General features: G+C 39.9%; 1 protein-coding gene across 6 annotated transcripts in view; it reads right to left on the bottom strand.

Moving 5' to 3' along the window:
* FAT1 (FAT atypical cadherin 1) overlaps positions 1-21,054 on the bottom strand; it is a 235,408-nt gene that overhangs the window by 16,279 nt on the left and 198,075 nt on the right. For 4 of the 6 annotated variants that reach the window (XM_066573420.1, XM_066573418.1, XM_066573422.1 and 1 more), the window contains exons 19-26: positions 18,008-18,809; positions 17,795-17,923; positions 16,947-17,104; positions 10,053-10,515; positions 8,083-8,236; positions 7,652-7,762; positions 5,100-5,731; positions 2,775-2,909 (exon numbers count right to left, since the gene is read on the bottom strand). In XM_066573420.1, the coding sequence (XP_066429517.1) occupies positions 2,775-2,909; positions 5,100-5,731; positions 7,652-7,762; positions 8,083-8,236; positions 10,053-10,515; positions 16,947-17,104; positions 17,795-17,923; positions 18,008-18,809 (2,584 nt within the window). The remainder of the gene's footprint in view (positions 1-2,774; positions 2,910-5,099; positions 5,732-7,651; positions 7,763-8,082; positions 8,237-10,052; positions 10,516-16,946; positions 17,105-17,794; positions 17,924-18,007; positions 18,810-21,054) is intronic. The other 2 variants (XM_066573421.1, XM_066573424.1) reach the window with 1 other exon arrangement.

Below are 21,054 nucleotides of genomic sequence, written 5' to 3'. Positions count from 1 at the left end.
AAAATCAGCTAGAAAACAAGCATAAAGTAGAGAGCCCGGATCGTCTCCTTACATCTCATGGGTCCTTAACAATGTTATTTATATACACCTTGTCATAGGTCTATTCATCTATCTATCTATCTATCTATCTATCTATCTATCTATCTATCTATCTATCTATCGATCATCTATCTAATATCTATCTATCTATTATCTATCTATTATCTATCTATTATCTATCTATCTATTATCTATCATCTATCTATTATCTATCTATCTATCTATCTATCTATCTATCTATCTATTATCTATCTATCTATCTATCTATCTATCTATCTATCTATTATCTATCATCTATCTATTATCTATCATCTATCTAATATCTATCATCTATCTATCTATCTATCTATCTATCTATCTATCTATCTATCTAATATCTATCTATCTATCTCCTATCTATCTATCTCATATCTATCTATCTATCTATCTATCTATCTCATATCTATCTATCTATCTATCTACCTATCTAATATCTATCTCATATCTATCTATCTCATATCTATCTATCTCATATCTATCTATCTATCTATCTATCTACCTACCTATCTACCTACCTATCTACCTACCTACCTACCTACCTATCTATCTAATATCTATCTATCTTGCATTTTGAACTGCTTCCTTTATTACAAATTCCATCAAACTTACAATGAGCCCCTTGTCAAACTCTGCTCTCGCTGAGGGGTGATTTGATCCAAATAGGAACTGTAGTCGCAGCATAAGAAAGAAAGGAGACATCTTTACAAGAGGCCTACAGGAAAAGACAACTTCTGCCTCAAATCTCCCTGGAAGTTTGTTGACCAACTACAGTAGAAACGCTATAAACGTGTCATTTTTCATAGCTGAGCCGGTGATTACAGATGCAGAGCAAGCATTAGTGTATGATTAACAGTCAAGTCCTTATGAAGGAAACTAAGAAATGAGGTTGCATCTGTTCTAGTGTGTGAGGGTTTAACCTTAACAAGAAGGTTTAATTAACTACTAATCATGATGAGTGGCTCTTACATACGAGAGGCTGGGTATAAGCACTTTAGACAGCTGAACTGTACAGTAAATCAACATTCTGTTGCTTCACTCAGAGTCCTCAGAAGGAAGAGTACAGTATGTTTCCTTAGCATAATGTCTTAAAGGTTTCTAAACTAAATATTAATGCATATTACAAAGAGCTCTAGAACATAAGACTCATGGAGCTAAGCTGTGGTGAAATCTAGCTTCCCATGTTGTTTTCTTTACACGTATTAAAGAAGACAGAAGATATATGCTGAGTTTAAAACAGAAAGTATATAATTGTATACTATATATATTATACCGTTCTGGCATGGGAAAACAAAGGCCTAGAATGAGTCATTGTTACTTGTATTGTATATGTGCTGATGGGTTTTCCTGGACTCAAATATTGACTGTCTACTCTTCTGATAGGACATCAACGTCTGACAAGTCTAGATATGCCCCTCAGTATCTCGCCAATCGGCAGGATGAAGAGGCGAGTGCTTTACAGAGGCACCATGGCTTGTCCATATGTGGGACTGTCTCTGCTACTGTAGCTCTGTTCAATTCAAAAAAGTTGTACCAAAATTCAGTTTTATCACCTATCCACAGGATAGATGATAAAAGTCTGCCTGTTGGGGTCTCCCCACTGACCCGAGAGCTGGAATCCTGTGTCCTCATCTCCTCCTCACTGGGGGCTCATGGTACTCCCCACAATCAGGAAGAGAGTGAGGCCGAGCATGCATGGATGCTGCTCCATTCAATTTAAAGGGGCTGTTGGAAGAAAATGAGTACAAGTGCTCAGCTATCTGTGGCAGTCCCTTTGAATAAAGTAGCATTGCATATATGTATAATCTCCTGCTCTCTGCAATGGGATCCAACAGTGAGTAGAGAAGGACACTGGACCTCTGTTCTCAGACACCTGCATTAGTTAGACTTTTATTACCCATCCCATTGGAGGGTGATAAAAGATGATTTTGGTAAAAGCCCTTTAAGTACATATTAGCAATACTGGAATATACAGAACTAAACTTGAATAAACTTAAGTTTACATAATGTCTTCCATCTCAGCTGAATTTTCTAGAAATAAGTAACATTTCAATACCTGAAAATGGTACTCAAACACATCCCACAGTAGAACCACACACTTCATGAGGCAAACTGTATCCAAAGGTGTAAACTTTGGACTCCATTTGACCTGCTTTCCATTTGTTTACATCTATTTTTGAAGGACATAATAGCATAGTTGACTCATTAAAGTGAATGGTTCAGCTATGGGATTTGTTTGAAGATTGTTTTGAGGTATTCAAACATAACCCCCTGATAAAAAGCTCAGTGGAGATCAAAAATGTCATGTGAGCTTAGCTTGAACAATGAAAGCCAGAATGCTTTAGAATTTTGCCGCTGAGAGGGGGTCTTAAGGGTCAGACTGCCACCAAGCTTATATTGATGGCCTCAGGATAGTCCTTCTTTGTTTAATTTCTTCTTGGTGGAGCCACTTAGATTATCCCAATCCTATATTAACTTTTCACCTCAAACTTGATGAAGTTCTAAAAATATTATAAGTGGAGTCATTCAGTTTTGCAAGACGTGAAGGGCAAAAGTTAAGAAGAATAATTACATATTCTGTCTTTCATGTACTCGATATTTCAGGATCTGCAAGTTTGACATAGTCCAGCTAACTAGAGAAACTATTACATATCCAATGTCATATGCATATGTCTGCAAGTATAAAACCTAATACATACCATTATCATCACAGGATTCTGATTGGAAGGAACTAAGAGACTGAATCTCAGACATGCTCTCCCGAGGATTGTAGAGATGACAAGGCTTTTCATCCAGAGATTTCTTTGAAAGACACGGGTCAAGATCAACTTTAGCTAAAAGCGCAAGAGAAGAGACACAATGTCACAATGTTAAGGACACTCAATTAATATGATCTACCTTTGATCATTTCCCAGAGGGCTTTCTGTAGATGTTCAGTTCAAGCAAAGCAGCTATAAAATATGTTTGAAAGTAACAATCACAGAATTACTTTCAAATGAAATAATAATTGAAATGATACAACACAGAGAACAAATCTCCAAGGAAGAAAAAAGCAATTTGATTCAATGGTTTGTTGAGATTACATGTGCACAACAGCATGTATTGTTCTTTGGGGGATTATTGGCTACTCTTAAATGGGATGGAATACATGGATATCGTAAGATTGTAAATATTGGGCCTCTGAAAAGTGAGATAAAACCCCCCAGATATTCTGAATTGTAAAGAAGCCTACTTGAAAAACATCCAAACATATCCTCAAATCTATTATATATGTAATTAAGCGTGCATTTTATTCACAGACATTAAGCTTATGAATAAAGTATTTAAAGCCACAATACTCATAGTAAAGTGCTCAACAATCCCATAAATTAGGAATGAGCGCATAATATAGTAGAGTACAAACAGTCACTTTGATAACTGAGAAAAATTCCGGATATTACAGCTGTCTCTAACACTTCATGGTTTATATATTTGGTACTAATTTATCTTGATACTAAACAAGACCTTTCAAACTAGAGCAGCCCTGAACATTTTAATATGCCACCATATAGAGAAGACTCATGTGAAAGCAATTTAACAATACTAGGTAGAGCTAGGTACCTCCACTAAGGTAGAGCTAAGCTGTTCATGTCCTGTGTGTAATCGCTCTCAAAGCTATTTCAAGTTACAGCAGAGGTCAACCATACTTATTTGCATATATTGTGCCCTGTATTGGTCCTCCATTTTCTCCCAACGGAAGATAAGGTAATTCTATACCTACCGTGTTTCCCCGAAAATAAGGCACCCCCTGAAAATAAGGCACCCCCTGAATTTTGCAGAAGTCCCAAATATAAGGCACCTCGATAGTAAGGCATAGTAAAGTGTGCAGGCAAGTCAAGAGGCCTGTCCCCTGCTGCCATCCCCGTTGTCTCCTACCTCCAGATGTATAGGTAGATCTGCAGACAGTCTGCTGTTATTCTGTCCCTGCTGTGCTGTACGAGTGTGCTGTTGTGAACTCCCCTTGCTGGCTGGAAAAGTCCATACTGTACGTTCTGTTCCTGCTGTACATGTCTGCTGTAATGAGCTCCCCCTGGTGGCCGGAAGCTGCAATACCATCCCTGCTTACAAGTGGTACAGGAACCTCTGTCTGCAGACAGGTATGTTACTTTACAGCCCTTATTTTTTTATGGCTCTGTGTGTGAGTCAGGCAACCTGTGTGTGATTCTTAAGGCTGGGTTCTCACAGAGCGTATTTCCAGTGGAAATCTCGCAGTTTGGCCACAGCAATAAACAGCGAGATTTCCGCCGGGAAAGCGCTGCTTCAAAACCCACGGCACTCAGCCGCTTGTTTTGAAGCGACCTGGCTGCACGCTTTTCCGTTTCTGTGGCCAGTGAATCCGCACCACAACACCGGCTTCTCCCAGCTTTGCCGTGACAGATTTGCTGTCCCATGTGGACGAGATTTCTGAGAAATTTTGTCCACAAAGCTGGCCAATTGAGGGATTAGCGGCCACAGACAGATTTGCCGCGGCGAAATAAGACACCCCCTGAAAATAAGACATAGCACATATTTGAGAGCAAAAATTAATATAAGACGCGTCTTATTTTCGGGGAAACAGGGTAGTGTGGAGCTAACTTTTAAAAAGTTCCGTTCAGCAGGATTGGTGAAATTCCGCAAAAAGTTTGGTTTGGACTGAATAAGTTCTAACTTAACTGGAACTTCAAGAATATCCCAAAAAACTGTTGTATAACACTGTCTTAAGACCCATAAAATGGTTCGCACATGCCATTTTCTGGATATAAGTAAATGGAGAGGTGGCTGCACTTACATGCAGTTGCTTCTTTTGAAGTACTGTAGACTCCATCGGCTAGGGCTGCATGCTTGCCCAGCCACATCATTCACTTATATAGGAAATGTTGCTGCTGTAATGTGAATAATGGAGGTCAGAAGACTCCCATTTTCAAATAGAATAGGTACCAATGTGTTGTAACTAATAATAACACATAAACAGAGCCATAAAGTTTGAAAATAAGGTGCATTCTCACCATCATAGTCAAAATCCCAATTTGGTTTTTGTATGGAGTCACTGTCAGATGGAGAATTGGATGGAGGTGGAGGTGGCAGATTTGGAGCAACACTGCATACTGCTACTGCTTTTCTATGTCCATGCACAGAGTCTGGATTGAAAGTGCTGAATTCTGGATGCTCTGGAATGGTAGATCCCTCAAAAGAGTTTCGGTCCAGGTTATTTCTAGAGTCACTAGGAATGCTTGGAGTGTAAGATATGGGCCTGACCGGCACCTGTGGTGGGATATCTGGGTAGATATTTTTGTTCACTTTAGGATCTAAAAATGGTCTATGTAAGAACGCTGAAGTGGTCCCACAATGTTTGTCTTCAGGTTCCTGCTGCCTCTTCTTCTTTTTACTGGCTACTATTCGGCACACAACAAAGATCACAACAAGACAAAAAATGCCGGCTATGAACACAATAATCCCAATGACTTCAGCCAGGCTAATATTCCAGGAGGTCGAGACATATTTATTGATGGTAATGTCTGTACAGTGCTTTCCACCATATCCATGACTGCAAGTACAGTTGTAAGAGCCATAGGTATTTTCACAAAGGGCACCATTATTACATGGGCTATCTTGGCATTCATCAATGTCAATTAAGCACCTACAATTATAAAAATGAGTAGAGATTAAAAAAAACTGTTAGTGGTTATGAAAGCTGCACATGTAAATTCTGCATAAGGTTTTCATATCAAAATACAGTTTGTGTGGAAATCCTTCTTTTAAATGTCATGGAAGTGACTGAGGTTTCATTATAGGCTACCATGATGACAGAGAAGTCTATACATACACTCCTCAACACTGAAATTGCAACACCAAGGACACGGCATAAGGTTATACAAGTCAAGGAAGAAGAAAGTGTTGCTAAGAACCGAAAATGTTCAAATTTTCAAGCACCTAGCTCCAATCTGTGGCATGTGGGAGGGACTTCAATGCTATAAAAGCCACATTGAAAGGAAATTAATTCAGTCATGAAACCTCAAAAATCCGATAAAGTCTTATGTTATGATCGGTCGATGCCTCCTGTTTGTAAATGTGCCAGTTATTGCCACTTGTTACACACTGAAAGGGATAGTATCCTTGAAGTGAAAGACCTTGGTGTATCACTCAGGCAGATCACTATGCACTTAGGCAAAATGTCAGGACTGTTGAATGTTGCGTGTCCCCTTGGTTGGGAGAACAACAACGAAATAAAATGACTGCAGGAGGTGCACTGAGGCAAACCTCAGCAAATACGGATCGGCAGATTAAAAGAATGGTGCATATTAATTAATTCTGTACTGCGAGTACAGAATCACATCACATCCCAAACCTAGGGTATCGAATAGAGTCTACACAAACCATCAGAACATACTTCCACGAGAAAGGGCTATGAGCCAGACATCTAAGTTTTCCATTGACCTCATTGACCCCACCGCTCTCAAAGGCTGTTATGGTGCAGATCAAGATGGCAATGGAGGCTGTAATGTATGTCTATCCTCTTTAGCAATAAGTCTCTCTTTTGTCTTGAATGCAATGATAACTAGAGATTGGTCTGGAGACCACCTGGCAATGCTATGAAGAAGCCTTCACAAGGAAACATCATATCAGTCCTACTCCCAGGATTATGATGTGGGGTCGCATAATGTAGGATAGCCTGACTCCTTTAGCCTTCATTCCAGGTACACTAACAGCTCAGGATTATGTTGATTTGGTCATGGAACCAGTGTTACAGCCATTGCTCAGAAGTGTCCCAGAGGCCGTATTTCAGCATGACAGGCCACAAGTTGCTCATCAGACTATGAGCAGCCTGTGTGGGCTAAACGTGTTACCATGGCCTGCAGCCGCTCTGAGACGTCATAAATTGGCATTTACAAAGGGAGCTGCCAGCAGGACATTCCTCAGACAACCTCACTTGATAACATGCCAAGGTATGTAAGTGCATGTATTTTTGTGGAACATGGTGCTCATAATCAATACTGAATAAATCGAAATGTTTTGAATGTTTTGTTTCATTTTTATCATTCGCGTATCATTAACCTCCCTTTTCCTTCTTGGTGTTGCAATTTCAATGTTGTGGAATGTATATAAGTATGTGATATGTTTATTACAGACAATGATTGCAATTATTGTTGAGTAATTTAATTAAACATTATGTAGATTACTTTATAGAACCCCATCACTTAGAATCGTCGAAGGTAGTCAGAGAGCAAATGTACAGCATTGAGGTTTAGGAGTTTCTAATCATATATTAGTAACAATGCATACAGTTTCCTTGCTTATAAATATCCATTGGTAACTGTTTATATTAGAAAGGATATCCGATGAAGTAAAATAGTCTGGTTTTTAATTGGCCACAGCGATTAATTAGTTTCCATACGGAATACTATATACTGGTGTATAACAGACCCCACAGGACAACATGACTAAGTAATACTTAGAATTTTTTGTTACATAGTCTTATATTGATACGTTGAACCAAAGATATGTAGAACCTATATAAAATAATAAACCTGACACCATAAACGGAAATTAATCTCTATACCTTTCTCCATGGAAACCAGGTTCACATTCACATACTGGACCATCTAAACTGTCAATGCATTTACCACTGTTTCTGCAAGGATTGTCTTTGCAATATGGACCCAACTGACATCTGCAATACAAGGAAACATTATTATACAATAAGCAAGGAACAATCATATATCTTGTTTTTTCCCATCTTTCTCATGATAATCATTAATAACTTCAAAAAGGTTGAGGATCCAGGGATTATTCCAATTGCCAGATTAGAGTCAGGAAGGAATTTTTTTCCCCTTAAATGGGGAAAATTGGCTTCTACTTCATTAGGGGTTTTTTTTTGCCTTCCTCTGGATCAACATTGGGGGTAATAGGCTGAACTGGATGGACATATGTCATTTTTCGGCCTTGCATACTATGATACTAAGAGATAAAGTAGTGAAAATTATAACTCACCTCTCGCCACTGTATTCCCCTCTACACTTGCAGAAATAATCATCCTTTACCACAATACACATTCCACCATAGAGGCACGGGTTGGTAGAACAAGGATTGATGGCAATCTCACAATGTGTCCCCATGAACATTGGTGTACATTTACAGTAGTAACCTGAAAAAAAACAAAAAATGACTAAGGGGCTCCAGAATGTAGTTAGAGACCTATATATAAAATAGCAATATAGGCATATAAATATACAGTACATATGGACTTTTGGCCAAACTTGTTTTAATTATAGGTCCCATGAAGGCAAGCTGATCATAAGGTCCTAGTGTGAAGAGCTGTCATGATTAGCTCATATTGCCAGGGAACTGCTATGTAAGTGCTCCAGTTATCAGCTTGTTTAGTGACAGCTATCCCTCCTGACTCCCTTCCCTATACACATGTATGATCATCTGAGCATGCAGGTGTTTTGTATGTTGCCCAAGAGCAAAAGGATTGGGCAACTGAAATCCAACTGTCACGTATGAATTAGATGGAACAACCAGTGACGATCAAATATGGAGCTTGGTATAAGTCTTGCCAGAGAGTGGATAAACAGATTGCAGATTGTAATGGACAACAACTTGTAATGGCGACTTGGTAAAACCCAAACTTCTTAACCTGAATCGGCCACTGAAGCGGAGCAACCGCCACAAAGAGGACAACCCCACTATGGAAGAGACGTGATCTAAGATTAGGTAACAGAATCTCTGTAATCAGAACAACAGGATGTGAGTCAACAGAGCACAGCAACCCTAAACACTAGCTAACTGGACAAACACTAGCTAACTAGTCTGGGCCAGGACACAAATAGTATAACTAGTACCCCTTGCTCCAAGGAGCAGTTTTAAATACCCTCAGAAGAAGAATGATAGGCTGACTGGGCTAAAAGACAGCCCAGCCAGCCAATGAGCACTGGATCCACAGTGAGGTATTAATTCCCCAGTGATAAATGGCACTGTACATGAGCCTGCCGGTTCAGGGCTCACATGTGACGTCATCTGGTCCCCGCGCCTGCAACCTGGAAGTCACAACCTTGAAATTAACTATCAAAGGGACTTGAGAGGCGTCATACAGCATCAGATGATTGGCTGGACCCAACTTAAGCACTACAATTAATGGGCATTTTGCAGAGCAGAGAATTATACTCAACATGGTTCTTGACTATAGCTAGTAGAGAAGAGAGAATAGGCAGGAGAGATGACCCTATCCCTTCCATCTTAGCATGCTCTGACACTGCATAATGAAAGTATTTTTATACGGTAGATGAATATCTGCTGTCAAATGTGATACGAAAATCTAATAACAAATTATCAAGAAAACATATGCTTAGTATCAGTACTGGTTGGGATCTGCATACAACCAGCCATATGCTGCCCTTTACAGAAATGAATCTCTTTCCTAACAAGAAATGCTGATCCCAGGGAAAAGCAAGCAGCAGCTTTACCGAGAAGAGACTCTTTAGTACAGCATAAAAATAACATACAATAAGGGGTCGGTATTTAGAAAAACACATTTTCTATGGACACTCTATCCATAATGATTTATTTAGGAGGATATGGACTTTGGGCATAGCCTAAAAATGCTGACTTGTATTGCACAACACCGATCTCTATCCATGTGCTGCATTCATTTTACCTTCCCTTAAATAAAATCCGTTTTGCATTGTGGCTCCATTAATATTTTAACAATAGCGCTATTAAAATGAAGGATCAGTTCTTTTATGGCTGATTGTGTGCAAGGCTCTAGATAAAAATTAAAGATAGATTTTCTCATCTAGACTTTATGGCACAAAAGGGAACATGTTGCATAGTTGGTAATCAGCAGTTTTGGAATATACGACCTCTTAGGAAAGCGTTAAATAATGTCAACCAAAAACACAGTTACGCTATATACTGTATCTAGGTCATTTATAATAGGATACACAATTCCCAGAATGACATACCTCCATTGGGCAAGAGGGAACAGACCCCACCATTGTGGCAGGGATTGCCAGAGCAGGCATCAGCAGCAGTCAGCGAACATCCTAGAGAAATATCCACAGATTCTTCTATGTGTACCGAGCTCTTTAATTTAGAATGAAGAGGGAGCTCCTGGCCATTGAGAAAAACTGAGTCCATGCAACCTCTAAAGCCATTGGTAACCGGCAACTTTCTTCCATGTTTAGAACCTTGCTGATGTATGTGTCCTCCAAAATACACATAGTTGTCAAGGTTGAGGGTTCTCAGAGTTCCTGGTGCTGTTCCGGATGCAGTATGGACACGATCCAAGACCAGTCTGGCATAGTTGCCGTCAACTTCTAAGGACACTGTGTGCCACTGGCCATCGTTGACATGGATACTCTGAACAGACACCATTCCAGGACCACTGCCGCAATCAAATTTATACTGCAGCTTTCCACTATTAATCTAAATGGTAACAAGAATTCACATGATTAAAACGGGTTTTAATTAATGTATCAAACTACAAATTATAGAGTACATATCTAATCTTCATGACTGTATACAAGTTTTAAGGTTATTTTTTAAATTAAGATGCCATTATAAGAAATGTTATACATATTTGCTTATTTTCAATCTCTTCCATAGAGCTACATGCACATGTTTCATTGTTCTATTCTATGCCCATGACACATGAGGGGTCAAGCATCACAACATTTGTGAAAGTAGTGCTGGCCATATACATTAGATATGGATCATCAAACTAGCTAATTGTTTTCAGGAATGACTGATATTGCATGTGAGTGTCCATGTGTATAAGAGAACCGGGAAGAATAGGTATTGGCTGAATGAGTTTTCAGACAACACTGTATGTTTTTTATCAGTCAGGGGAGGGAGATTTATATTAATAGTGTATAAAGGAGATATCCACCTAAACATTAAAAAATGTCTACATATTAGTAAATTAGAAGAGCAATAATTTGGTAATTGTGTCTTATTTGCCTTTTGGTAACCATGACAAGAACGTTAGCCTTGACTATTTGACAATTGACAAAGTGACAGCCTACTGTACCGTGAAGTTAAAGGGGTTGTGCCAGGATGGCGTCCACAGTTCATATACCCTTTTAGAGAATATGAACATCAGAGACCAGGATCATGCACTCAAGACCCCCTTTTATGACTCAAAATGAAGAGCACTTAGTAAGAGTGGCTGGTATTCTGTCAGACCTTCTGGTAGGTTAGACCCTGACTAAAGCTCCATAGATACACCATCTGAACTGACCATATCTAGCAAGCCTGCCATGGATGTTTCAATGCTACATTTACCCTATAGCAGGCACAGATTGCCCCAACAAAATCATCTGATTGCTGGAAATGCCAATTGGCTGTTCACCCTGGACCCCGCATTCTTGGAAGGGCTGTGCACAAGCCCTTTAATTCAAAGGTGAAAACTAATATGATTATCGTTTCTGATCATCTTGGAGAATTGGCTGTCATATGGCATTGCTAACTTCTGATTTACTAATATAAAGCCAATTTTATGTTTTTGGTGTAAATCATTGAAAAAGGTAAATTCCTTTCTAGGAACCTTATTCCATATTTCTAGGAAATGCCATAACATTCTATTTGGTGGACGTCTGACCCTCTGGACGTCTTACTTGTTCTCGGGAAAAAGTAACAGTTATCCTGCACAGCAGATCTGCCAACCACCAATGAAACAAGACACAGTGATGCAGCTTCATTCACGTAAATAGGGCAGTATCATGCGAGCCGGTAGGCTGGGAGATTTGATGTGCAAGGAAAATCATTCATTCCATTCAGTCTAAAGATTGTGGGGCTCCAGCAGTCCGAATCAGTAAGTGATGGCATATCTAATTTCCTATAGTGGGAGAACTTCTTGAAGTCCTAATGGAAAGTATTTTTCCTTCCAGAGGTGCAGTTAGTCTTTTAATGGCCACATAACAGAACACCAGTACTATAATTTGCTTATGACAGCTGGGGCAGAACTTAGTTATAGCTTTTCCATCAGGGGCTTGAAGTTAGTTTCTGTTTGTTGCTACTGATTGCACTGAATATTAATGTCTAGAAATGGCAAGAAACAAGTCAGTGGAACATCAGTCAAGTCATGTTTTATGAAAGAGAGTCAGTGAGAATGATGCTGGTGTCATATGAGGGGCAAGTTCCATACTGAAGGCCTCTTGTGTGCGCCAGAAACTGGTCAAACTTGTCAGAAAAGATCACGATGATGGGACTTGGCTGTGAATGTGTTTGATGAGCCCGCATAGGCATCCATAGAGGAAACTCATGTTGTCACATTTTTGTAAGTAAAACTAATCAACGATGAATGTTGTAGTGACACAAACTAATAACACTTTATTCCCCGGTTATGTCTCCAACAGTTCTGCTATCTGGTAATGATAAATGTTCCTCCGCACAATAATGGAAATGCAAATGTACGGAAAAAACAAGTTTATGTGTTTTATAGAAAAAGGAACATGACAAGTGAGCAAATAACGAAATACAATTCATTTTCATACGAACACTTCAGCAGTCATAGCCACGGAGATGCGGAACGATGAATAGGCATGTCACATTTTATCCTCCACAGCCAGCTTCACAATTACACTGTCTATATTTTGACTGCCGGATTGATATGGTGTCTCCTTTTTGCAATCACGTATGTTATGAATCCCCTTTGGCGAAACTTGAAATTTCATTTTCAAATGAAGGAGTAGTATTCAGAGCGCCTTCACTGATTAAGAAGATAATCCAATTTCATGGGTGCAGGTTCGTAGCAAATGTTACCAAGGTCACAATCAAAGGTAAAGTCAAGACACGACATAATCAGGATGCAAGCGCACAAATGCCCCGTTCTAAATGGGAATTTAAAGAGCAGGAAATGTTTGCCCTAAAATGCCACGAGGTACCTTTACACGGGGCAATGAGCGATAGTCACCCTGTGCAAAGTGACCTTTGGGCTGGTCTCTCACGGGTGATCTAGATTCTGCATGCTGGCGACCCCGCGTACCTACTTTTCCTGTACTGCAGATGACAACAGACGCTAGCCGTTGGTCATGCGCAGTACAGATTTTTTTTTAAATATTCATTCTTCCCGTGCCGGCACTAGGCAATGAAATAAGTACCCATGGCTTATCCACAATGTCAATTGTGAATGGGCTGTGGGTCGGACAGCTTCCATTGACTTCAATGGAAGCCGTCCATGCAGATTCCACACAAGAATAAAACATCCTGCAATTTTAAATCCGCTAGCGGAAATCGCAATCGCTATCCGCTTATCTGAGTGATAAGTGAATGTTTTATTTTTTTCAATGGGTGCGGAATACCACAGATCGTCTATGCGGGTGACAATTGTCGGATTCCACAATTGAAATCCGGTCACAGTTTTTTATTGTTAAAGTTTAGATACTGTGATTCATCAAAGCATCCCAAATCCAAATCTTTGGAGGTGAATTTTTTAACATATATTGGATATGCCCTATAGCATTTTGTAGAGAACTATACACAACTCTATATAAGGAGGTGAGCTATTTATTATTTTGGTCAGATTGGACTTTACCAGAGCAGCACCCATTCTCTGGAACGCTCTACCCCAAGGCATCCGGACAATTCCCGATGCACGAAATTTCAGACGTGCCTTAAAAACTCACCTCTTCAGGGAAGCATACCAAATCTCCTGACCTAGTGCCTCGCCCCACGCTGTTTGCCTTCTAATAACTGATTTCCACATGAAATCTCCGATTGCCTGTGTTCCCCATGTCTCTCTCCTCCCCCCTCCCCCTTGCACCTCCTGTACCACCCCCAACCCATTTGTGTCTAACCCAATGTACCTCACATTGTAATTGTTGTATTGTTTTGCATTTATCCATGCCTGAAAGCGCTGCGGAATAAGTTGGCGCTATACAAATAAAGATTATTATTATTAGATTGCTAATAGCTAGGAAGTGCATATCTCCTCGAAGCCTAAAGCATCACTTATTTTTCAAGCAACTTAGGGTTATATGATAGCAAGTGTGATCGCAAAACTGCTATTTATTTTATTTACCTAAAATGATATTTTTGTGCTGAAAAATCCCTCTAAAGTGCTTTCTTCTTTCCTTCTACTTTGCTGTCCATTGTCTGCTAGCTCTTAATCTACTGGTAGGAATGCTAGAGCAGGGGATGTGTCATCAGTACTCAATGAACTGCAGAGAGGTTGGGGAGAGAAAGAAACTCACAAAGGGAGAGCTGCAAGTAGAGATAATGAAATATTCTGCTGTTTATACGCATGTACACTGCTGAGTCTTTCGGCACAGAATACATCCGTGTGTGTAATGGCCCGTTTACACGTAACGATAATTGCTCAACATTTGTTCAAACAAACAAATTTGAGCGATAATCATTCAGTGTAAATGCAAAACAATCGCTCACCATTTATTCACGGTTGTTTATCGTTGACTTTCAGTTAGCAAAAAACAATCTCTGGGTCGCTGGTTTCTCGTTGCATGTAAACGCTCCCCACTCTGTGCTTCACATACAAAGTGTAGTGCTGAGCGAGGAGTCAGCGATATCTTCTAGTCTAAAGGCTCTACAGGTACACTGATGACCTAAGCAGTGACGTCAGCGTTCGTGCAGCTATTTAAATGACTGCTGGCCCGTGTGAAAGGGCCATTAGGCCGGGCTCACATGACCATTTCTCGTAGTGTGGAGGCTGCAAGATATACACTCGTGGCACACAGTCAGTACACAATGACATTGCATACTGGCTGCGTGCCATCCATCGCCATGTACTATCTTGGTGTGTATGCACGCATTAATACGCTCCAAGATAGGGCATGCTGAAATTTTCCTTGTGCACATATTTTGTGCAATTCATTGGAGTGATAACATGGCCGCCTATGGGAGATTGGTACAGCGTATTCTGTGCATGTTTTACTCTGCACTAACACACTCGTGCGAGCCTGGCCCTGTAGGCATCTCAAAAGCAAGATCTCTGTAGTTATCTGTATACAGTCTATCGGTGCTGTGGTTTCAACATTATGACGGTGAGAAGCGGAGGCGTATAGACATGCATGATAAGTCTAGAGAACGCCAAGATCAAGTCAGGAGGAAGTGGGACCAACTATTTCTAAGCCATCCTTCATTGATTTTAATATTACATCGTATAAGGGTTTTTAATCATATTAAAAGGCCTATTTTTTATTCATTCACTCTGTATCTGTTCCCCAGTATATATAAGTAAGCTATTGTTACCTTGGTTAGTTATTTCTCTCTATTTAAAATTCTCAACCTCTTTTTCCTTAGATGGTCATGTGATCTCAATTCTGACCAATTCATATCTGCTTGGAGTTATGTGTTTATATTCTAGTCGATTTCTCAGTCTGTGTGATGCTGTTACACAGGATCTGCCTACAGGGGGGCACAGTCATTCCTTTCACACTTACTGATGATGATTAGCTCCTGTCACACAGCTATGATAGAGGAGATCACAGCTCACCTCCTGACTGTATACTTATGGTCTGTAGCTTATTTGAAAGATTATAGGAGCCAATGATAATTAAACTGTTGCCCCCTGCAGAAAGAAATGTTATAGCTGTTCTGGAGCATCATGGGATAGATGTGAAACTGAAACCAACATTTTTCTGCATCAACATGGTGGCGGATAAGGGGGGTACACTGCAGTAAAATGACTGGAATACACAGAGGAGACCTCCAGAGTGTGGCAGGCAATCAGAGATGGAAAAATGTGCTTTTGCCGGAGTGGCCCTTTAACACGTGTGTCACTAATTTATTATCACTTTTATGTATGGTGAAGCATGTATACAGTATCCCAGACATGGAATAGTATTACACTATTGGATCATTGCACATATACACTATTTTGAATATATAAATTACTATATTTAAGAATTTTGTAAAGATTGTGTAATTGATACTAATGATTACTGTGCTATAGATATATATAGTTGAATGCATTTTCACTATTGATTGCTTGAGAAAGGTTCAAAAGAACTGAAACATTGCAATGGATTAATAAACAGGTCAAGTGCTATCTCAATGACTCTTATGATAATATACTAGGGGTGTGCTTGATGCTGGCTTGTTGACTGTTTCCAGTAAGAATTGTGAATGGGCAATCAACAGTAACTCAGGCTGCATTGCATGTAAATTCTGCTCTATTAAGGGCTTTGTATAATTAAAGACTACCCCCTTGATTATGGGCTGCATGTGGAACAGCTGATCACCACCGGGTCTTTCTCCCAGCACCCCAATGTAAATGGCTGATTTTGCTAGGTAAAACTCCAAGTAGCCAGGCACTATGGAGCACTGTATCAATACATGGCAGTCATTCAGATGAATGGCTGGAACAGGTCATTCTGCCAGAATGGGAGCGCATCTTACAGACTAGCTCTTTGCTCATAGAGGGGGTCCCAAAGTCTAGATTTTGGATGTGCTATCTCAGTGACTTTTATAATGGTTGGTTATATCTAATGTTTTGGCTCAGGCTCCTTCAAGAAGACTTGCACCTATAGCTTTAATCTCAGTGCTGTATTACTACTTTAGTTGCTTTCCCCTAGTCTACTAGATGAGCCGTTATAACTCAGGTGGACAGTTTTTCCAACATCAGATCACTTTAGAGTGCTGGCTATAAAAGAGCACTTCCAATAATGCCAATCACCATAGCAGGCTTACTGCAGGCATTACAAGATTTCAGCTCTGAAAGCCATAGGACTGAGAAATATAACACAAAAGTGTAACTTGGGGTCATCAACAACTATAAAATGATGATTATGATGTACTTCATGAAATACAATCTGCTCATTCAGTTTGATCTATGCCTTTAAAGGAAATAAACATTTTGTAGGATAATTTCTACTAATGACCAGCAGCGTAAGACTCACTTCCAGAATGCTGTAGTCCGTTTCTTTGGCGTACATGACCACCGCATGTGCAGAATAGGTTCTGAGTTTCATGGTGAGTTTCATTTCTTCCTTGTTCTCATTTTCCAACAGTCTGTATTTTATATAGCTGCTGCCAGTAAATGTGACTGATGAGCCAACTAGGAAGAAAACAGAAATATATTTCAGCATTGTGAATTTCATTTGGTGTTTCTATGATGGTAACTAATGCTCCATAAGCATCACTCACGGCTGATCCCTTCTCCAAAACAAAAAATCAATCAACAGTAAAGGTCATATTTTATTTATAATGAATCCGAGTAACCAAGATCATTGGCTTTATACCCCAGGGCAAAAGGCTATATTTCTGGATACAAGTTTAACAGCCATATCCAAAAGGTGAATGAATATAAGGGGATGGACAAAAATATGGAAACACTGTGTGGAATGCATGCCTTAAAATTGGTCTCCACATGTCTTATTGAAATATGATTTATAATCCTATGTAATTTAAGTGGAGCTAGTATGACACAGATGCTGCCGGGCAGATGTGATCATCTGCCAAGCAATAAGTTCCATTGGTCAGAGGTTTGAGCCACTCAGCTGCTGTTACCAGCTGGCTCCCAAAACCACCCAGAGCGGGGCAAGAGGTGACGTAAACACAAATTTGGCGGGAAAGCTCTCAAGGGTCAAAAGGGCAGCTCAGTGCTAATGGTTAAAATCCCATGCATTTCGTATAGTGTTTCCATATTTTTGTCCACCCATGTAAATTAATCTTAGCAACACAAGGATGAAATGACCCATGGAAAGAGAACAGGAAAATGCCCAATCAACACTAGTGTCAGTCTTACCATTGCAGTGTTGACCTGCAGGGCACACACAGTTATAGGTATCTTCCTTTGCATCGGGAACACACTCCATACCCTCAGGACATGGGTTTCCTTCACAAACAGCATTGACAATGGAACACTTTCCTCCTACTTGATAAAAACAGGTAGAAATATTTCTTAGAAATGATCAATTTAAATAAATCTTAAATTTTGCTCTTTTGAAGATGTTGTTACCTTTGCACATGCACACGGCTTTCCGTACATGTCTGGGTGTCACGAAGCTTAAGCGGGCTGTACTATGTGTTGACATGACAGTCTCGTCTACAGTGATCTTCTCATCACAGTATCTCAAGGGACAATCCACATCAGCGCAAAGCTTGTGGAACACCTCCAGAATTTTAACACCACTGAAGTCTTCAATCTCGGCAACTGAAGCGTTTATCTTTTGGATAAGAAGCTTAGGAAGAAAATGTGCGCTGCCCGGTTTATCTACGACGAGCAGGACATCAAGGTTTGCAGGTGGATCAGATGGTTGCAGGCTCAGAATCTGAACATCAATTTTGCGTCCACCTAAAGTGTTTTTCAGGGTTCTCTGGAAGTTGCGCCAGTAATCTCCGATGAATTCCTCCGGAGAAAGGTTTGCAAAGCGGAATGTGATGCTGTGATTTAGCAGCTCTTGTGTTATCTGCTTGATATGAACGGTTATATCGGCTGAGGTTGTGAACAGCCCATCCGTTACACTGACATTTAGCAGATACTGGCCCACGTCCAATCTCTTGTGTGCTATCAGTTTTCCTCCGGTGCTCGTAAGCGAGAAGAGATTCTCTATTTTGAAATCTAAACTATACGTAAGTGTGTCGTAAACATCCTGGTCTGTCGCGTGGATTTTCCCGATCACGCCACCTGCGTATTCTTCCCCAAATGTTGTAATGTAAATTTCCAGGGGTAAAATAGCCGGAGGGTAAATACTTTCTTCGATGACTCGGACATCAACGTTAGTCACGGATGATAGTTGTGGTTTACCGTTATCTGCCACCTAGAGGCAAAAAGAAAAATGACAGTGAGAAGATAGATTCTATAATAACAGGTGTCTGCATCGTTAGCGCCTCTGTTGTAAGGGAGAACACAACTGAAGATAGCAGAGGATCTGACACAGTGACAGTCAGTATGAATACCGAGACTTTGCGCAAGTTAGTGTTTCTCTGCATGATCCGAACTTTTCCTAGTAGCACTTTCTGTAGCACTTCTGCAGTCACCGTTAATAGGAGGGCAAAGTTATGTCAAAGGAAGATATGTTCACATCCAGAGGACACCCTGACCTGTTCCTTGTTACAATGCATTAATAACATTATGTCAGCTATACAGTATGGACTCCATGCGGCATATTTACTAAGATTGGCTTCTTGTATTTGTATACGCCTGTCTTAGTAAAGTGCCTGTCAGAGTAAGATGCAACAAATTTATTAAGAGGTACACGTTTCCTAAAAAATTTGTCACATCTCTGGCCGTCTCCTGCCCCTAGGTCCCCCAGCTTCTCAGAGTTCACAAATATGAGGTATTAGTTAAGATTTTGGCCAAAATATGCAAAGCTGTCAACCCAATGTCAAGGGTCCTCGTGTCTTGCAAGTCCCAACACTAACATTAAAAACAATATTTATTTGCAGTAGCAGTTGGGCCCTGAAATCCCAGGGAGCCTGTGATGTTAGTGATACGCGTGGTTCATTTAAAAAAAGGGTGGGACAGCCAGCCCTATCTAATAGTATGGGTAAAGCTAACGGTGCATGGTGCACTACACGTACTTGTGGCAATGGCACCTTATATAAACTTCATTTGTATGCAAATATAATACTATGCAGCCATCCCTCCTATACGTCATGGGTGGGTAAGTGGTTGTTCATCAGTATTTTTTCACCTGCTACCTCCCTCATATAGCATTTTCTTCCTGCATGCTCTTGGGAACTGGTTTATGTACCTGTCCCTGTATATCAGTAAGTATGGCCATTGTTCAGTGCTTTTTTTGCGGATTTGGTCCTTTTCAGTGAATTTTCTAAACTGGTATATTACATCAAAATCTCAGGACAGTAGACAGTTTTTTTTTTCGCTTTGGTTGTTGGTCTGTATATAGTTTCAGCCTCTGGGTATATACAAGAATGTTTTCATTCACTGATAGCAAGCAGACCACAAGATATTAAAAAACAACATATTGGAAATACTGTAAAACTTACATATGACTTGAGTAGGGCTCAGAAACTATTTTCATTCTTAGGGGGCGCTGGGCTTTTACAAATGAGTGTATAACAAGCTTTAGGGTAGGTGCACACTAGAATATGGTCAGATGGTCGGCTGTCTGTGGAATTCAATAGACAGCACACAGCCGCATCATTGCCTATGAGGCTATACATGTATTTTTACACGGACCAATGGTCCCTGTAAGAAAACTCATAGCATCTCCTATACTAATATGTTATATGGATTAGAAACAGGACATGCAAACCTATGTAAGTGTGCTGTGTCCATGTATTTCGGACAGTAGACGGACTGGTGGTCATACGCTGTCCGATGTGAGTTGCGCCCGAATCTCTTACGCTCATCTCACAATTATGCAAGTGTGCCACTCGTCTAACGCTATCAATATAACATTGGCAAGTGCACTTTTTCCTGATGACACTGGAGGGTAATGTTGCTATTTACGTTCATGTAAGAATTAGACTTTGAGATTTTTACCATCAAAGCCTAGTTTGATGTCTTACTGCACACAAACCGTATGTATGATGCTAATTAGACTGCAATGGTAAATACCCTTACATATAAATGTATGCAGCATTACTAAATAATACAAAGATAATTACTAAGCCTTGACAATATATGGTAAAATACCCAGAATAGAGTATTAATTCTTTCCGAACAGTTTCCTCTTTTCACCAGTAGATGGCGATGCAGCATATTTTAGCAAGAAAAAAAAAGTGCCTGGTGATGAATATACTATAAAGTTTATTTTTTATTAGCAGAATTCTTCATGTCGGCAGCGTTTGACACAGCGAGGTTTTATATCAGACGCTCTAAGATGTAAATTAACCTCTGTCGAGAATCACAAAGCAACTAATAAGCTGAAAACACATCTATAAATTTACTTGCTTCAATGAACAAAAACAACTTTTATCGTTTTAATAAACTCATATCGGAATTAAATAGGTTTGAGGAGTACGTCATGTAGTAGGAGGCATAATCAAATCCTAGCATTTAAAACAAGCATTCACTGGCGACAATCCGAGATTACTTGC

The sequence above is a fragment of the Eleutherodactylus coqui genome, chromosome 7, assembly GCF_035609145.1.
Source record: "Eleutherodactylus coqui strain aEleCoq1 chromosome 7, aEleCoq1.hap1, whole genome shotgun sequence".
In the NCBI taxonomy this organism is placed as follows: Eukaryota; Metazoa; Chordata; class Amphibia; order Anura; family Eleutherodactylidae; genus Eleutherodactylus; species Eleutherodactylus coqui.
Note: the sequence above shows the minus strand (reverse complement) of the source record. Positions and strands in the feature narration are given on the sequence as shown.